Source organism: Andrena cerasifolii, chromosome 6, assembly GCF_050908995.1.
Source record: "Andrena cerasifolii isolate SP2316 chromosome 6, iyAndCera1_principal, whole genome shotgun sequence".
In the NCBI taxonomy this organism is placed as follows: domain Eukaryota; kingdom Metazoa; phylum Arthropoda; class Insecta; order Hymenoptera; family Andrenidae; genus Andrena; species Andrena cerasifolii.
The window spans coordinates 12,096,410-12,114,901 of record NC_135123.1 but is presented as its reverse complement, the minus strand read 5'-3'; the positions used below and the strand labels follow the sequence as shown (position 1 = coordinate 12,114,901).

Genomic DNA, 18,492 nt, shown 5'->3' with positions numbered 1-18,492 from the left:
CCGCGAAACATATCATATGTACAGAGGTCTCTCAAAAAAAAGACACACGCGGTGACTTGTTTACGATCACTCTGTAGAACTACGTGGAAAAATAGTGTGTTTGGATATGGCTGTTTTTGAAAAATAATTGTAAAATTATCCCGTCAGTTCTGCTCTTCGATCAATCTCACCTGCACCCGGACGGGTCGATTAAATTACTTTAGGAGTACTTGTTAACTATACATCCAACGTTTTATTTCCACTGCAACGAAAATCCGAAAACGAGCACACGCCGCTTGGTTTTATAAACTGATTAGATCGTACAATTTAATTTAGTTAAAATTGTTAGTAATCTCGCAGAACAGTTTCCAGCTCTGCAGGGACTACCAGTAATTTTATTTAAATTGTCTTTCAGAAAAGAAACGTTACATTCAACAATGATTCAGTTAAAAGGGGAATAACACGTTGTGTTAATACGAACAAATGAATATCTAGCATTTCTATTATTCACGTGATTATAGTAGGGATATTTTCAGCAAGTAGACAGAAATCCAGGGGAACAAGCAGTTAGAAGGGAAATTGGGGATTTATATTTCTACTTCACAAGTTTACTAGGAATCGTCACGTCTGCAATATTCTAACAGAATTCTCCGCATTTCTAGATACGAGTAATCACAGAACGACGATGGATCGTATCGCTTCGGTGTAGAATTTATTATTCTACCGAGTCGGAGGCAGTGTCCACCGTTTTCTATATCCCCCACTCATTCGTCGAAATGAATTATCAACCGCAGGCCATAGACGAAACTCGACGTGGATTTCAAAGTGGAGACACTTTCACTTATCGCGTGTCTGCGATAGAATAGTCCTCGCATTGAGTAGTTTTGTTCTCCGATCGAGTATATCGAGTATTCCGGTCGGGTAACAAGTGGTGCACACGTCATGTCACGTGTCAGGCGCAGCGCACACTACACCCTCGGCTCTGTGCCTTTTATTCGAAAACAAGGACGAGTATTCCTTGTCGATAAAAGTCCACCCGAATCTTCAACGCCCGTTGCATTGTTTCTGGCACGTCCACGAATTTGCCATGAGCGACCTCTTCGATGAGGTCTCTTTTTCCCTGGGGGGGGTAGTGCGCGAGGAGGATGTTGTAGATGATCCTTGACAAACAAGGATCTCATTTTTGGGGATGTCGGGTTACTATCAGTAATTCTGTAACTGTCCATTGCATATCCTGTTTGGGGTTCAGGGCAAAATAATTGATGTGTATTTTACATAATTTCTAATATGACGTACAGTAATCGAATGATGTGAATATTCTTAGAGACGTTTCGTACCAAAGGTATAACCGTATAAAATAAATTAAATTGTTTCTTTAAGTATTTAGTAAGAAACGAGTGTATTAGAATGAATGGAGGCTGATGAATTAGCACTACAGTGTACCTACAGGGAAATTCGTGATAAAGGAAATACGAGTTACGGAAATTGTGTATATTTTTACACAGCGACGAGTTTTTATTAAATTTCACCCCGTCGCCAGCGATACATCGTGAAAGTTGCGCGATTTTATTTTTTACATTTGACAGTTCAATTTTACCGTGCATTCGTAGTTTCCCATTTTATCGCGTGATTGACGCGTTTGTTTTAGTCTGGATCTTCCTCAAACGCGGAATTAAAATTTAAATTGCTGCATTCTGGGGAATGGAAGGAATATTGTGTAGCGGGCAGCAACAATGAAACGTTACCCCACAAATCCAGCGAGCCCGGTCGAATTTTAAAATTAAACGAAATTTGTAAAATCAAATAAACATTTGCAAACATTATTACTTGCGCTGGTATTCAGAAACGTATCGACTAGATTCTCCTTCGCGACGATTACTAATCTCTGAAATTGCGAGCTACAAATATAAAAAAGTATCTTCAAGTAATTCTTCACAACCTACATTCACGTTCCTTAAATATTTCCTGCAGCGGTTTGTCCATAAATGTACAGGCTACTACGCGAACTACAGTACACCTAACTGCGGAAGTATCTTCATCCACCAATGGAAAGGGGACGCGGGACACGTACATACATATCCACGCGAAATTACCGATACGCTTAGATATTCTTCAGCGTCGCTACTTCCTTCTACCTTCCAGGTGGAAATGTCCAACGACTGCGAACACTTTCAAAACATCACAACAGGTCGAGACTTTACGCGACTCGTGGCTCGTGAAACCGAGTCTCTTGTACGAAACAAACGATCCCCGAGCTGCTAGATATTATCGTTTGATCGAGTAGTCATGCTCAGCTCCGTTGCACTCGTCAGGCTTGTCACTTTGACGGACCCCCTCGTACCGAGCCCCCTTCTTCGCGTCCTGGCGCCTTTGCACGTCCTTTGTCAGCACGGTCATTACAAAGCCGACCAGGAGCACCGCGCACAGCCCTACGTGGACTGGAACGTCCCCGTGGGTTTCCAGCAGCCTTCCGAATATCAGAACGAGCACAATGCCGTAAACGTTATTAGCCACGTTCAGAATTCCGGCCGCTATCCCCTCGGACTCGGGATACGTGAATTCCGCGCACATCTCGTACCCTAACGCTAGGTAGCCCGCCATGAAATACCTGCGAAAAGTAATTGCGCTTCAGACAGCGAAGGATGAATCGATTCCTGCGAGGGGCATTAAAATAATCGGGGGGCTTCCAATGATTCCTCCCGTTAGAATAGATTCCGGTGCGCGCCGGGGGGAAAGCATTTGATTTTATCGGGCGAGGGAAAGCACGAGTCTAATCTGGCGTAAATTGGATAGAGAGCTATCAGGAACTGATAGAACGTGCTTGCGTTGATTTATTGTACGTGGCGTAGAATATGTTGTACCCCAGAAAAATGGCGGACAGGTACACCATCCATTTCATTTCGAGGCAAGTGAACGCGGCGAAGAAAATCTGGCCGCACAGCGAGAGGAAGTATACGGCCACTGTTGTTTCCCTGAAAACAAACACACACACGCGTCTCTGTTACGCTGCGAAATGGTTTAGAAAGAGGCGCGGTCGCGTGAAGAATATTTAATTGCAGGCATGAACGATGGGCTTTAATTTTCATTCAGAAGCACACCGAGAGTGGTAGTTGAGATTGGGGGAAGATTGAAGGTAGTAGAGAAAGACAGAGCACGAGAGAATAGAAGAGAATGAAAAGGAAGCAGAGTAGAAAAGTAAAAGAAGAGATTCGCAGGGACGCTTGGAGGATCATCTTACTTGAACTTTTGCGTTTTATCGAGAATGACTCCGAAACTGATAGAGCCTATCATTCCCGTAACGATCATGGCCAAACCGATTCTACCAGCGTCCTCCTCGCCGTTCTGCAAAACACAGAATGTCCCTCGATTAGTTTCTTCGTATCTGCCGGCCTAATATCCCTTGACCTTCCCTACAGCGTAATGAAATACCTTAGAATCGAAGGAACCCCTCCCTGTTCAGCTCACCTCAAAATGTGCGAGGTAAATTTGATTGAGTAACGTCGCCACTGCGTTCAACACGCCGACGTTCAAGCCATACGTATTGCAGAGCAATAAATATTGTCTGTTTCTGAACAGCCTTTTCACTGATTCTAGGAAGTTATCTCCTCCTTCGATCTGATTCAACTTCTGCAGAGCTCGCGTCGTGCTCGGTGGTAACTTTGGATCGTCTTCGAATACTGTTGCAAAATAATCCTGTTTAGTGGAGAGTAGTAGTTGCTGTTCAAGGAGTTAGGACAAAATTTGAGATAACACCATGGACACAAAGACAGAAAAATATTATACCCTTCTATTCTTCGGATCTGGCTCGACTGACTTTGATTTATAAATTAGTGTAATTGGTAACTATTGGTTCTATAATTGAGGTCTTTCAGAGGACTTGTAATATTACTGTGCGTCGAGGCAAACTTACGTATTATCACTAGCAACAGCGCGATCGACATGATGATGGCGACGGCCCAGAAAAGGTACGACAGATCGGCGCCTATGTCGTCCAGATTCTCGTGGTTCTTCACGACCATCGGCGTGATCAAGAAGCTTAAGGCTACTCCCAACTGATTACCGAAAATGCTCAAAGACGTGGCGGTGGATGTCTCCTTAGCGTGGAACCATTGCGCTGATAGACGCCCAGGCAAAGTCAGAGCTATTGTCTGACACGGTACAACCAGTTATTATCGTTGCTTATTCAGGAGCGGATTTGGGTATAGGCCAAGTAGGCTGTAGCGTAGGGCGGCGCATTTGGAGGAATATCCAATTTTGGGGAGCGATAAAGTTTGAGGAGCGATTAATTTTGGGGAGCGATAATTTTTGGGGAGCATCAAATTTGGGGGAGCGGCAAATTTTGGGGAGCGGCAAATTTCGGGGAGCGGCAAATTTTGAGGAGCGACAAATTTTGGGAAGTGGCAAATTTGGAGAAGCGACAAATTTTAAGCGAATGAAATTGAAAAAGGTTTAAAGACAGAGGTTTCAGACAACTTTAAAAGCAATTCACTTTTCTTTCACGTAGCGAATTAGCGAAATGTTAGCGAAATATTTGATGATACTTTGCGGAAAGGGCGGCAGAGGCTTGCTAGCCTAGGGCCGCCAAACCTCCAAATCCGTCCCTGCGCGCATTCGTGTTATCTTGTTTAATCGCTGCAAACAATGCAAATGTTTCTTTACAAACACTGGGTACTTCAGGGATCAATTCACGGACCATAAAAGGGGAGAAGGAAACTATATAATAATATAAACGTAGATCCACGAATCAACAATGCTCGATGTTCACTGATTAATCGACTGGCTCTAGATTGTGAATAAACATCCTTTAGTCAGAAATCAAAGATTATTTCAAGTTCGAGATGCGCGTGGCGAACGTGCAAGCATAAATTCTACCGAGACGCTGCGCTCACTTCGATACTCTACTCGCAGCTTAAGCTTCGTGTACACAAAGCTCGACTAGACTCGTAATGCCTCGTATTAGCAGTAATTTACGACAAATTCTCGCGAGCTCGTTTATACCGTGTCTGCGCATTTATTTAACTCTGTTTTTTCCTAATATAACTCATCGCGTTCAGTGTTTGTAAGCGGAGTTGTAAAAGGGGTGTTGCAGCGCGAGACGCGCTTCTGATCACTTCCGTTGAAAATTCTTATCGCAAACGAAAGCTGCGAGCACCCGTTGGTTAGGCGAATTTATAACGAGCACAATTGATTGTCTTTTAACCAGCACATCGCGCCAGATAGAAGACTGCTTTATTGTACAGTCAATGTTGGTTCGCGCTACTTCGAACGAGGATGGTCTGACTTATATGGCACCATACTATTCGGAGAATCTTGGAATTCTATTTAAAACCTCTTTTCCACTGTGTACATACACCGATAAACATTGTCACTGGTCATTGCATTCTCGGTTGCACTGTCTTTGCATAACTTTATGTGACATTTGAAGTGACGATTAAAATGATGGCGGCTGTTCTTCGAGAATTAAGAATTTCTTGCGGGATATCTTTGGATTAGAATTTTCTACGACTGACCGTGGCTGAAATGTTTATTCCGTATAACCGAATGAATGTTCTACAGCTGACAGCTTCGAGTGACGTTTACACTTACGTCGTTCCTCAGTGTTTAAATCTGTCCCCCATCGAGCTTCGTTTTTGAAAGTGCACAGAGGGCTTAGCAAAGGATAATTCGAGGGTTGCGGACTTATTATTAGACTTCTAGGTAGGTCTGACCTGCATGGAAGCGACCAAGGACTGCCCAATGACGGTGACGTAAAACCTGTCAGGACTGACGGAGAGAACTTTTATCCACGAGCCGAGGCAACAGAGTCCACATCCCAGAATGTTACTCCGCCTGAGCCCCCAGCGGTCTATTATGTACGTGGCAGGGAATACCAAAATCACGTAATAAGCCATGAACGACATCGCTGTCCAGTCGACAGCCAACGAGGAGACGCCATAGTACCTGAACAATGCGTTTGTTAAATCCAGTGAAGCTCAATGCTAAAATTTCCGCGACGGCACGACCCCACTTTAACGCGCACGTTCCGATAAATGAGTGTCCTATTTAAATCGATCCGCGCGGATATCATTGAAACTCTTACAAGGAGAGTATTTTAGGTGTCCGCCTCCGATCATTTTGATTTTTGGATATGTTGTAGAGGACCGAAAAATAAGAAATACGTGTTTTTTATTTTTCCCCGTTTTCATATTTGGGGGGTGAAAACTGCGTTCAAAGTTAGGGTCGAAAGATCATTTTTGTGGATTTTTGAAAATCTGGTGAGTCAGTCATATTTCGCATTCAAAGACACAAAATTCGTCCTTTGACACTATTCCCCTATCGCTAATAGTTCTCGAGATATTCCACAAAAATGATTTTTCAACCCTAACTTCTGAACGCAGTTTTCACCCCCCAAATATGAAAACGGGGAAAAATAAAAAACACGTATTTCTTAATTTTCGGTCCTCTATAACATATCCAAAAATCAAAATGATCGGAGGCGGACACCTAAAATACTCTCCTTGTTAGTGACATCGAAGCAATATTTATATCAGGCAAAAGTTGAAGCGGTTTATTCGACGTAGTTCATCATTTATTAAAAAAAAAGTACTAGGGTATTTGCGATCGGCTGAGAATTGGTTCCGATGATTTAATTTGAATTTTAACATGGTCGAATTAAATGGCTCTTAAACTAACGGATTTCTAGCAACAAATACCATACTGTCTCATAGTCTAAATTATACATTAAAGAGGGATTTTTACAATTCACGAAAGCGGAGATGCAACTACCTGGCCACTATGTTGTTGATTATGCAATACTGCACCCACTGGAAGGTGCTCATCCCCGTGTACAAAATGAACAGGCCGAGCATCAACCATCTTCTCTTGTACACTTTCGTCTCCAGGGAATTACAATCACCCCCCTTGTCGCCGTTTACCACCCTCACACAATTCTTTGCGCACACTACCTCCTTCAACTCTTTCTCTTCCGTCATCCTCACGTTTCCTCCTCGGAATATACTCGCACGCTCCTATCGATCAAGAGACGAATAACTAAGCCGATCCCTTCGAGCCGGTGAAATTTCTCGTGCCTTCAGTCACGGGTCTTCTCCAGTCTCGGCTTTCTTCTTGCCATTCGCGGTAAGCAGGACGCTCGCGCTACGCCGTTGAGCTTCATTCGACGGGCACACCACCGCTTTGAAATAAGTCGGCCTGGTCAAAACGACTGTTTCTCGCGTACCAGCTCCCACCTCGGCTCTAGTCGAACTGCGACTTCCGCGGTGTCATTGCTTTTTCTTTTATCTGTGTAGTGGTGATTAAAGGAGATCGCCGTGTTTACGCCGAGCATTTGCTGCCTGTTACCTTCCATCTTACTCGCTCGCCGTTATCGCGATTCTTATCGCGATCCACGGCGCCGTCAAGCGCTGTCGAAGCCGCTTAATCCGCGCTTTTCGTGCGTGATTCCGCTTTGATCGATCGCCGATCACACCGGTGGATTTCTGGGGGGAGGAGATCGAACTTGCCTCGGCGGTACGCGCGGCTGACCCCAGAGAACTCGGGCAAGTATCCGGGTACTCTCGGCTGCGTGATCCATAGGCAAACAGCTGGTCGAAGTGTGCTTATTAATCTCTCTTCGTCTCGGAAGACGAGACTGTTGTGACGAGAAAGTCTCTGGCGCCAGGTAACAGTCGCTGAGGTTTGCCGGATGTTGCAATTCGCGATCACTGGCGGCGAGGGATGCGTTTAGACTCTCGTCGGATCTAGACGTGTTTGCGTTTGTAGGATCCAGTTGTAAAAGTGAGCCGTTGAGCAAATGTTCCGGGCAAGTGTTTGTTGTATCGTTCGGTAGAGTATTCTGACGTTGGGCTGTTTAACTACCCTCGTAGGTAAAGGGGGACACAGTGGCGGAAAAAGGTATTGGGACATTCATTAAAATGGAATAATTCTTTTGAAATTGGTCCAAACGACTTGAGCTTTTTTGAGAAGCTAGAAGGACTGGTTTACTGAGTAGGCGACGTGTTTCGTCGTTTTGAAAACAATTGCAATTGGTCGGAGTAGCGAAGAAAATAGTGGAGCTAGCTATTTCAACTTTTTCATCTGAGCCTGTAATGAAAATTTAAAAATCCTAAGTTTTATACTTTGCAATAATTCCGCTTAGGTCCGCTTTATATTCCATTTCATGTCTACACTGTTTTCGGCAAACTGGAAAAGTTTGTCCCACAAATAAGTGAAGTGACACGAGGTAATGTAGGAGTAGTGTGGAAAAGAGGTTTTATCGAAGGCCGAGCTAATCTATAATTTCTATTTCTTGGGATATTTCTTTATAGAAGTATTTGGAGATAGAAGACAGATTTCTGATAAGTTATCTGAACTCCGTCATAATCATCGCCGTTCGACGTCTAATTACGATTTTTATTTTTGCGTCTCACAGACGTTCCTAAGTTTCAGACGGCTTAATCGCAATTTTCAATGATCGTCGTAATAAGCGACCTCCGAATCTTCAGTTACCCCAAACGCTGTCAACTATCCTCTTGCACGTATTAAACTGCAAAGTACGACAATGAAGGGATATAGTACAATGAATATAACAGAAGTTTTATTAGATATTACACTTTAACAATAAAGACAATGCAAACCTGACGCTCCTCGAGTTACATAAGTTTACAATTTATTACAAAATTAAACATCTCCGTCATAATCCTCCCCGTAAACTTCGCGTACATTCTTAAATGCATCGACTTCAATGGTAACATTAAAAAACGTCGGGATAAACTATGACTGACTGAATGGTGAGCACGAAAATTTTTTTCATTGTAAAAATATGTCACGTTCGCCTGCGGTAAAGTACCAAAATTCCGTTCCAGCGTCCAACGAATTCTGAAATTAACATTTACCTTACGCCGAACAGAACGGCTATCCTCTTTACAATTTTATGTACAACGTACGCCCAAACAGACTGCTCGCCCAATTTACACTGAACCGTTTAACGAAACGTACATTAACTTACGCGCCACCGAATACTATACCATCTACCTTGAGGATCTCGTTCGATTCTCGACTCTCCCCCTGTACACAAAGTCCACGAGAATTTTGATAATTTACCAGACCGCGAGGCGGTTACACTTTACACCATACGCAACGTCCGCCCCCTCTGGCTCGCGATAATCACTCCAATTTATACACTGCACCATGCCCTGCGCTCGAATCCTCAAAATTCTCAAATCATTCGCCCACGAAACAAGCCCTGGAAAATATATTACAAACGACGGATCGCTATCGTTACACGAAGTCGAAAGAACAAGTTCTGTATGGATGAATTATTAAAGTGTCTCGTTTATGTATACATATACATATCCATATATATATATATATATCTATACACATAGTCTAACGATTAATCGACTCGTATTGTATACAATTTATTGTTTAATAGTACTATGTAACGCTTTGGGGACCGTAATTCGATACAATCGATATTTTAACGTGTCTTAATGTATGTATACAACGCACGCGCGGTGTGCGTGCCTGGCTTTTGTGTACGTGTCTGTGTAATGTGTGTACATATTAAAAACTATTCAATTCACCGAGCAACAGTTCACAGGGCGACACTCTGAATGTAAAAACACGTGGAAAAAACACTTTTTACACTCGCGTTCGCGTCGAACACCGCGAGAAACGTACGCGGTGCTCGGGCGAACAACAATCGGTGATCTTTGGCTAGCGTTCAGTAACGTTCGGTTAATTTACTTTCATTCCAGGCGAACGATTCCACCCGAACGGTAACTACTTGGGCCGTCGTTCGCGGTGAACTCAACTCCCGGTCGAGCTGCTACATCGACAGCCTTTCAGCCACGGGGATGAACCTCGCGGAAGATAAAGAGACCACAGAACGAGCATTCTTGTCGCGCATTCCTGAGAACTGAATCGAGAAACTGCCCCTTGAAACAGGCCTTCGCGACCCTCTGCGCTAGAACAGCACGTTAAGCTTGTTAGGCTACAATTTACACCCCTTAGAACCAAATAAATTATTCTTTTGTAAATCACTATTTCATTTCCCATTCTAGAGTCTCTTAATAGCTAATAAATAAATGAACGCTCCAACCAGAAAAAGATACTTCCAGTCGATTAGCCAAGGGGTCGTCGCGCCCTCCAAAGAAGGGGTTTTGTAAAAAAGAAACGAAAACTGGATTTTATTCTTTAAACAAACTTTTATCGTCGCCTGATGAATTTTATTGAATTTGCATTAAAAATATCTATCCCTTCGACTCGGCTCCCCTGAAGATTCAATTCTGAGTGCGCCGCTACAGGTACGTGGCGAGTTCGAGCGAAGAGGGTGCGAATCAAGCAGCACGCTCCCTTAAAATTTGCACGCGAATCTAGGAGGATCCCTCGAGATCTCCTTCTCCGGATTCCGTCTCGAGAGATCGAATATTACCGACGAGTAACGACGGTTCGATCGCTCCGTTCGGTTAACCGAAAGGCTGTCGACGGGAATAACGGGAAGAGCGTAGAACGGAATACGGTAACGCGTGTCACCGCGGAAATCGAGTTCCGTTTTGAGAAATGGCGCGGAGGTCGCGACGGCTCCTTCAGCGTCTCGGCGGGCGTCGCGTAAAATCGATCGAAAAAAATCGCCGGATCGTCTCGGTAATACGATTTGGCACGGTTCGACGTACGCGCGGAGGCTCTCGTAGACGGGGAATGGGCTCTCCCGACGTTTCTGGCGAATTAAAGACCGCGGCAATTAACAATCGACTGCGACGAAGCCACCGCACTTCCCACCGGCGACGTCCTTAAAGATTCACCCGCTCCGCCGTGCTCGTCGGCGAAATCTCAGCCGTCACGGATGGATCCTTCTGTTCCCGGACAGCCAGCGGAGCCGCCGAATGGAAATTCACCGTGACTGGCAGCGCCTCGAACTTGCTGTCACGCCGGGATTCAGCACGACTCTCCATTAGAAGTTGAAATATTTTGCGGCGATGCTCAACGACAACTTCCCGCCGCTCTTCCGTCTGCGAGGACTAGACGCGTCTAATTGGATTTGTAAATTTCCCCGCTGACGAGATGGCGAATAATAAATTCTTTGGAGTTTCGGAGGGATCCTCGCGAAACGAGATCCCTCGTTCTCCCTTTCGTTCGAGGCTGCGGAACGGTTCGCAACGTTCCATGCGAATGATTAGAAATCGGAAGGACGATCGTGCGAATTGTTTCGTAAATATTAGTCGGAGGAAAATGAATTTTGCGAATAGGTCGACTAGAGTTTCATCGGTAACTTAGGCTTCCAGATTCTCAGATGTGAAATCACGGATTCTATGTATTATTTCCTCGGCTTTAGAAAATTCGAGAGGAATTGTTTTATTTATATGAAAATCTGCCAATGGTGGGATAGATTTTAATGCAATTTGTCCCTTTGCCAATTCCTTCAGACACTATCGAGAAACTGAAACACTTCAGTGCTAAGAGAACGTGTTAATAGTGTAATTCGTATTACTAAAATAATTAAAATAAAATAGAAAATAAACATAAAATAATGGAGACTTAAGTTTCACTAAACGTGCCGACGATCCTACTATTTAGAAACGTTTAGGGTTCAGAGGATTCCATTTCTCGAGGAAGCGCCAAGACGGCGACGCGCCGGCGGTTTCCTGGGAAAAAATACTATTTCATGGGGCTTGCCATCGATTCGCCGATAAACCGCTGCTCCCCTGGCTGTCCGGCCACTTCCGCTTTAGTGTCACATGTTACCATACGCGATGCTGCGTGGCAGCTCGCGAAAAAGGGAACAGAAGGAGGAAAACATTATTACACGAACGTCACGAACGGATCGTTAGTATTGGGGGTCGCGGGGCGCGTTATCTTCCTTCCCCTATAAAACAACGACGCGTCACGTCCTCCGCGAACGTCACATCGCCCAGTTCTCCTCGCCATCGTCGCCTTCGTCTTCTCCCTCTTCTTCTCGCGTAACGTATAAACTTACAAATGGATTCGGGGAGAGAATTCGCTTTACAAAGTGGGTAGAGAAGGAAGGAGTCCATCACGTTTAGTTTAGTCGAATCACTTGGCAATTATTTATCTGTACACGATAGAAATACGCGCGATAGCTCGATCAATAGCCTGCGATATGTGTAATCTTTACGTTAACGCGTAACGAGATACTCTTACGTGTCTTGTCGATCACCGACCCCCCGAGCCGCACTCTTTAATTAGACAATTTGATCCCAGAACACATGGCAATGTAGTTTATAAACGTACGATTTTTATTTATAATCCTCCACGCACGAATTTATGTATAAATTTACAGGTGTCGCGGCTGGATCCCTCCACGCGGATCCAAAGCGACTATCTGGCGAGCGCGTCCTTCGAGCTACAACATCGACGTGAATTCGATCGCGGGGAAACTGAAAAGGCGAGCGGGAAAAGGGGATTCGGCTCCCTTTTGCCCCGCTCTGATTTCAAAGAGAACTTCCACTACACTGTGATAAGGAAGCTTCGTAGTCGTCGACGGAACAAGGACACGTGCGAGAGAATTCACGTTTCCCCTACGACTGACACACACATAAAAAAAGAAGAATTGAAAAAGAAAGCAATAAAGCAGCGTCTTCCTTGACGCAAGTCTCTCTGATACACAGCTAAAACAACTAGATTTCTCTTTGGTTTCAAGGTACGCGCATCGACGAGCCTCGCTGTGACCGTGTAGCCGGGATCGAAGCTTTAAAAACAACCCCGCTGTAGGTCTCCCTGTCCGCGGCACTTGCGATCGAATTGAAATAGTACCTCCCGACGAATGCGTAATCGGCGAGCGTGGACTGCGACACGGAGAAACCGCGCCGATCCCGTCACAGCGAAATTGTCGATGGAGCGCGATTAAAGAGGAGTTTCCTTTTTATGGAACTGAAACTACGAGCAGCGCTGAAAGCCCGCAGGAGGTGGTTGCATAAACGATTGCGAACGACAGCTTTTTACACGCTTCGGGAAGTGTGTGCACGGGGCGAGTTAAGGAGGGGTTGGGAAGTGGGGTTAAAGAAGCTCCTCGTTCTCGTCCGTGACACCGTACATCTGGGGCCGTCGTTCTTGTAGCTGCTGCTGCCTCTGTTTCTCGACCTGCTGCTTCTGGAGGAGCGCGATGCTGGCGGCCTTGTAGTTGATCGGCCCGTAGGAACGGTAGTCCACGTCGGCGTAGTCGAGATCCGAAAATTCCGGCCTGAAGGGCTGCGTAAACAGAACATTACAAACGAACACCTTAGTCCAGTTTCGGCTATGCAGTAGGGGTTTGCGGGCGTGTGGCACTTGTCGCGATCGTTCCACCGCGACGAAACCGATTCAACTGGGTCTAGTCTCGGTGCAACGGCTTGGTGGGGATGAAAAGAGAGCATTCCTCGGCGGAGTGTCTCGCCGCGATTCGCTTTGCGCTGTGTGGTTTCGTGGCGGGAATAGGGAACCTATTCGTGGGCTTTTAATGAGAATGCACCGTTTGAAATCGTTTGGAACAGGGGGGTCGTGTTTCTTCGCGGAGGATTTGAGAGGACGAATTGAATATTGAATGCGAGGGTTTGGAGGAATATTGTGTGTGTCGCTGATATCTTTTGTACATGTTTTGTTTTGTAGGGGTATCGAAGCTGCGGGGTGTGTTGAATTTTTGCGTGGAAAGTGCAAGGGTGCGGAGGATTAAAAGCTACTATGTAGAAAGCCTCTTCCATGAATAGAGGTCTGTGCACGCTGGTACACGTTTTCGGATTGCTCGGCATATTGATAGAAAGTATCTAAGCAATACGACGTAATTCATAGAATACAATGTACCTACAAGGCATGTCGGACGCCAAAATGTCCTAGAATATGTACGTATCGCTCTTTGTCTGCTGACCCTCCTACGAACAAACATTTAGATACAATTGTTATGTATGCCAGCAACGATGCAAATTTCATTATTCAATCCTCTCATTCACGCTGATCCGCGCAAGCTCCGTATCGCGCGTGTTGCCTGTTACAATCGGGGGCAGATTTTTCGTCCCGTTTTGATATTCGGTTTTTGCGCGGTTCGTTTCTTCGTTTGTTCGCTCGGTGACGATGTTAAAGAATTCCTTGAAAAATTTTGATAAACAGGATTAGTCATTGGCCGGTATGAATTCATTGGAATTTTCATTTCATCGACTAGAATTTAAATAACGAAATAATCCTGCGGTGCTCTGCGAGCTAATGTTGCACCGATCGGAACTGTTTAATTTTTACTTTTAATTACCAATTCTTCTTTTATTATCACTGACCCTGCCATTTTCGCCAGTGAGCTGGTTGAATTTTTTGAAGATATTTTCCAACAGAATTGCCTCGGTGAAATTGTAAATTGAACTTTGGGAATTCTATTATATTCGTCGCAATCGTGGGACACGTTTAGTCGACCGTGAAAATTGTCGAATTGGTCCGAATGAAAATCGTTTAAAAGTTGTTCGCGGTAGTAAATGTTTTCTTCGAACAAACAGCCTCGTTCTCTCTGTGTTCTTTCAATTTGAAACATTTTATGTACCTATTACGAATTTACATGGTCCCATCGATTTTCAGTCGACTGGCTTCAATTAAGGTACTTACCAATACTGTGGCCACCGATAAAAAGGAACAAAGTAGAATCAAAATCATAAATTCGTTTAGCCACAATTATATTAAATAATGCAGAATAATACGAAGGCTGTAGGGAGCAAGCTTGAAAGTTAATTTTAAATGCCGTCAAACGTAAAGCAAACAGGAAACGCAAACAGACGTGAAAACACAATGATGATCAAATGCCACTGCAAACAAGGGAAACAAACATTTAACACTAAAATAATGCAAACGAACAAAATTCTATCTCCCTCCTACCTGCAATTGCGTCGTAAGATGCAGATTAAACCCCAAAAAGTACTCGTCAGTGACGTAGCTAATTTGATCGTTCTAACGACTTATAACCTTTCCAATCTAAAAGAGCGTCGCGCTAAGATTATAACGCGCACCTCTCTTTAACATGATAAGCTACGCGTGCAAACCGTCTGGTTAATTCCGAAATCTTCCGCAAACGAATGGAAAGGGAAGGCTCCGATAACGTTCTTCCCCAAAGAAGTAGCAGTACACTCCACCTGCACAAAAACTACCATCGGAAAATATCAAGAAGGTCGAGCGACTCAGCCGAATCTCCAGTGTTGAAGCGTCTACCGCGCATCGAATACTCCCTTCTAATTATTTCATCCCAACTAATTCCTTCTAATTACTTGCAGCTATAATTTGAAACAGCTAGCCAATTACAGAAGCAATTTTCCTAATCAATGAGTAACCCTGACGCCACTCCGTTCAAACTTTCTATCCTCTCATCACGTAGGGTGCAAAAAAGATTGTACCACATATAATAATCAAACAGAATATCCCTGCATACCAGCTCTAAGATCCTCAACAGTTTCTCACGCTCTGCGCCGACCCATCGATCCTGTTCCCCGCGCGGTGATCTTAAAATCCTGCGGCCCAGCCAACCCTATCGACCCTTAAAAAGACACACCGTAGTTCCTCGCCCGGTGCTACGAAAATTTCCAAAGCAAGCCTACCCTTTCCCTCAGCTCGACCTTCTCAACGTTACCAGCACTCGATCAAGGCTCGCGACGCGGACGGCGGAACTCTCCGCGGGGCGCGCGAGCCCCTGGGCGTCCCCTTTTCCACTGACCTTCTTAGACATCGATCTCCTGACCGACGTCCCGGAAGTGCAGCTCGGCGTACTGCATTATCGTCGGCGCGGACGGCGATCGTCCGTCACTGATGCTCGACGACAGTCTCTTCGGCTTGTTGCGGCTCTTGGCGTCCCCGGGGTCCGCGTAGTGTGTGCCCTCGGCGGGGCCGCGGTTCGACTGTCGCTCCCATATCGGCTGGCGCGCGCTCGGCGGGTTCGGCCTGTGATAGTCGGTGGTGGCGCACTCCGCGATGTCGTCCTCGTAGTAATGGGGGTAGGAGATCTTGTAGGTCTCCGGTATGCCGAGCTCCTGGACCTGGTGGAAGCTGGTCTCGCAGGAGGGCCCGTTGAACGCGTCCGACGACCTCCTCGCGTCGCCGCCGCGCCGCTGCTTCTGCTTCCGCTCCGACCTTTTGTGCTTCTTGTACTTCTGGCCCCGCTCGTTGCCGCGGCTGGCGTGACGCCGCGGCTGTCTGGTGTCGTGGTTCGCGTAGTTCCGCTGCTCCTCCTCCGGATGCGCCGCGGACAGGTGATTGACAGACTCGTGGCGCGCCAGGGGGGACGGACGGTTGTTCGCGTGAACGAAGGATGTCTGCAAGGGGCTAACTATCGAGGAATGGTAGAGGCCGCGCGTTAGTGGCAGTGTTAGTTGGCTGGAACTGTTGCTCGGTAGCGGGTAGCTGTACTGCTGCATTTCCTGCCGGTGCTGCTGTTGGTAGTGTTGTTTGTAGTTGTATAGGCTGTCGGTCTGCAACAGGCCACGGGGTTAGTCGTTGGGAATCCAGCCACGGGGACCACGGACGGGGAAAGAGAGAAGGGATCGCGTTAGTAGTCGAGGACACGTAAAGGAGGTAAAGTGTTATCTCGCTCCTTTTTACAACTTCCTTCGTGTCGACTGATACGAGTTTGCACGAGAAGCTTGCTTGCCCCCTGCCCCGTTCCGCCCTTAGTCTCGTGTCGACAGCCAATCAAGGGTAGCGAAATGACGATGCATAGTCTGTCGCGCAAGAGCGTACCAGTGGCATTCAAGGAAAGCGAGATTTACCCAACTCTGCTCGAGAGGACGTTCGCGTTTAGCTTCTTCAACCAAGCTCAGCCTTTTCTCAAATCTGTCCGGACGTGGTCCAGCTAAAATCTCTGGCGATGTAGATTGAACCAAGTATTGACAGCTAGTAAGTGAAATCGATTCCAGCACTGTGTACTCCGACGCGTTATCCCCTGCGCGACAGACCCAGCTTCTTAGAAGACCGTTTGAAGCTCGCATCACGCTCCTGCAAGGAATCTTGCACGATGCTGCAGAAGCGGCGCCCCAAAGTGGAGCGTCGCGATCCGCGTGCCTATGCTTTAAGGGGCAAACCAAGCAGATATCTCTTCACGGTTCCATCGAGATAATAGTACCCTTGGTCCCGTACACGCGAAAAGGACTTTCAGTGGCGCCAGCGAGATAAAAACACCCTGGCGGCGCTTTTAAAGGACTCGAAATAATATTTTACCTCCTTTATGGACAAGGTTGAAAAGCTCACCGGTAAGCGCGCGTACATGTATGTGTGCCTGTGCACGTGTGTGTCTGTGTGTGGGTGGAAACTTACTTGATGCGCGGCCGACATACACAAGGACGGTCGCTACATAGACGGCCAGAGATCCAGCTTAGCAGGGAAAATATGATTTCCGATTATAACTCGGCTTCCAGCAACTCTACCTCCTATTTGCCCGAAGCTGCTCTTTTATATCTATTGCGGACACGTAAATCGTACTCATGCAGTAGGTGCGTTGCTAATTATTACATCGGTGCTTAAAGGAGAGGATTTACTCTGCACCGTTCGACTACCGTTGCTGCTGCGTCCCTGTTACGTACAAGCCATTGAATTCCGGGCTTAATCAGTGCTGTAATACAACCTTACAATGATGCACTTCTAATCGCCCCTTTGCCGAGCGATAAGGGGAATATTATAGAAATATCGACCAATTAGTTGGATTCCTTATCGCACTGGTTCTGCTTGTTCGTGTTGGATTGGAGCAAGTTGAAAGAACCTGGCGAAATTGTTACTCAAGCCTATCGTAATTAAATTGCCCGCTGTTGCTGTACAATTATTCTCCACCGTTTGATTAAAGGAATATACATAAGAGCGAAATATCGTGTAATTAAGCGAGTTGCTTTCGTGAATTTTCCCGCGCTATTGTGTTTATTCGCGTTAGATTTGCACACGCTTGAAAGAATTTAACGGAATTGCTGCTGGAGCCTGGCAAAATTAAATTGCACGTGTCTTGGGGTTCATTGAGAATGATGTTTTACGAGGTGCTATGCCCCCGGTGCAACGAAAATTATAACACAATAAAAGACAATAGAATTCCCGTGGGGATGAGAGATTGGACTCATTCTACAGAGGAAACGAAGTTTCATTTCGCAGCATGTGGTACGTTCGTATTTGCATCTCCATATCCTCATCGACGTTAAAATATGCAATAATATGAGTAAATATATATGTACTCTATTTAAATAAAAAATAATGTTCAAAGTCCTGAATCAGCTGTTTGAAATATGAATTTAAGATGAATCAAGATGAAATAGAATTGGGGACCTTGCAGCAACAGGGGTGCAGCTAGATCGTTACAAACTTGGAGTAAATCAGAAGAAACTGTTTATAAAATTATAGCTTTAACTCAACGTTAAAAAGAGAACGCCTATTGAAAATATATTACTAAATTTATGAGCAAAAATTGAACATTTTTTAAAAAATGCTGTCATTATGCAAATCTTTATTATTAGGGGGCCTCTGCGGTTCCGACCATAACGACAAACATAATAAAGAAAATAAACCTTAGTTTTTCCATTTTGGATGAGTAGAACAAGTCCCACA

The 18,492-nt window shown here is 45.4% G+C and overlaps 2 protein-coding genes across 9 annotated transcripts in view; both read right to left on the bottom strand.

Annotated features, from left to right (window-relative positions):
* Nucleotides 1–1,465: 1,465 nt before the first annotated feature.
* On the bottom strand, nt 1,466–7,321 carry LOC143369699 (choline/ethanolamine transporter flvcr2a). The gene is made up of 7 exons (XM_076813974.1): nt 6,745–7,321; nt 5,688–5,919; nt 3,890–4,127; nt 3,445–3,656; nt 3,218–3,321; nt 2,841–2,951; nt 1,466–2,587 (listed from the first exon to the last, which is right to left on the bottom strand). The coding sequence occupies exons 1-7, from the start codon at nt 6,948–6,950 to the stop codon at nt 2,245–2,247; spliced, it is 1,446 nt and encodes a 481-aa protein (XP_076670089.1). The 5' UTR covers nt 6,951–7,321; the 3' UTR covers nt 1,466–2,244.
* A 5,705-nt stretch (nt 7,322–13,026) lies between these two features.
* Nrm (neuromusculin) overlaps nt 13,027–18,492 on the bottom strand; it is a 280,335-nt gene continuing 274,869 nt past the window's right edge. For 5 of the 8 annotated variants that reach the window (XM_076813987.1, XM_076813982.1, XM_076813984.1 and 2 more), the window contains 2 exons: nt 15,632–16,382; nt 13,027–13,164 (listed from right to left, as the gene is read on the bottom strand). In XM_076813987.1, coding sequence (XP_076670102.1) covers nt 15,636–16,382 — 747 coding nt within the window. In that variant the 3' untranslated portion in view covers nt 13,027–13,164; nt 15,632–15,635. Of the gene's footprint in view, nt 13,165–13,752; nt 13,821–14,802; nt 14,899–15,631; nt 16,383–18,492 lie in introns of those variants that run through there. The other 3 variants (XR_013085468.1, XR_013085469.1, XR_013085470.1) reach the window with 3 other exon arrangements.

Coding starts and splice junctions, on each gene's coding strand:
- LOC143369699 (XM_076813974.1), bottom strand. CDS start 6,950: ATGACGGAAGAGAAAGAGTTGAAGGAGGTAGTGTGCGCAAAGAATTGT. Junction 4,128..5,687: donor CCTTGGTCGCTTCCATGCAG/GTCAGACCTACC, acceptor GTACCGTGTCAG/ACAATAGCTCTGACTTTGCC. Junction 2,588..2,840: donor CTGTCCGCCATTTTTCTGGG/GTACAACATATT, acceptor TACTTTTCGCAG/GTATTTCATGGCGGGCTACC.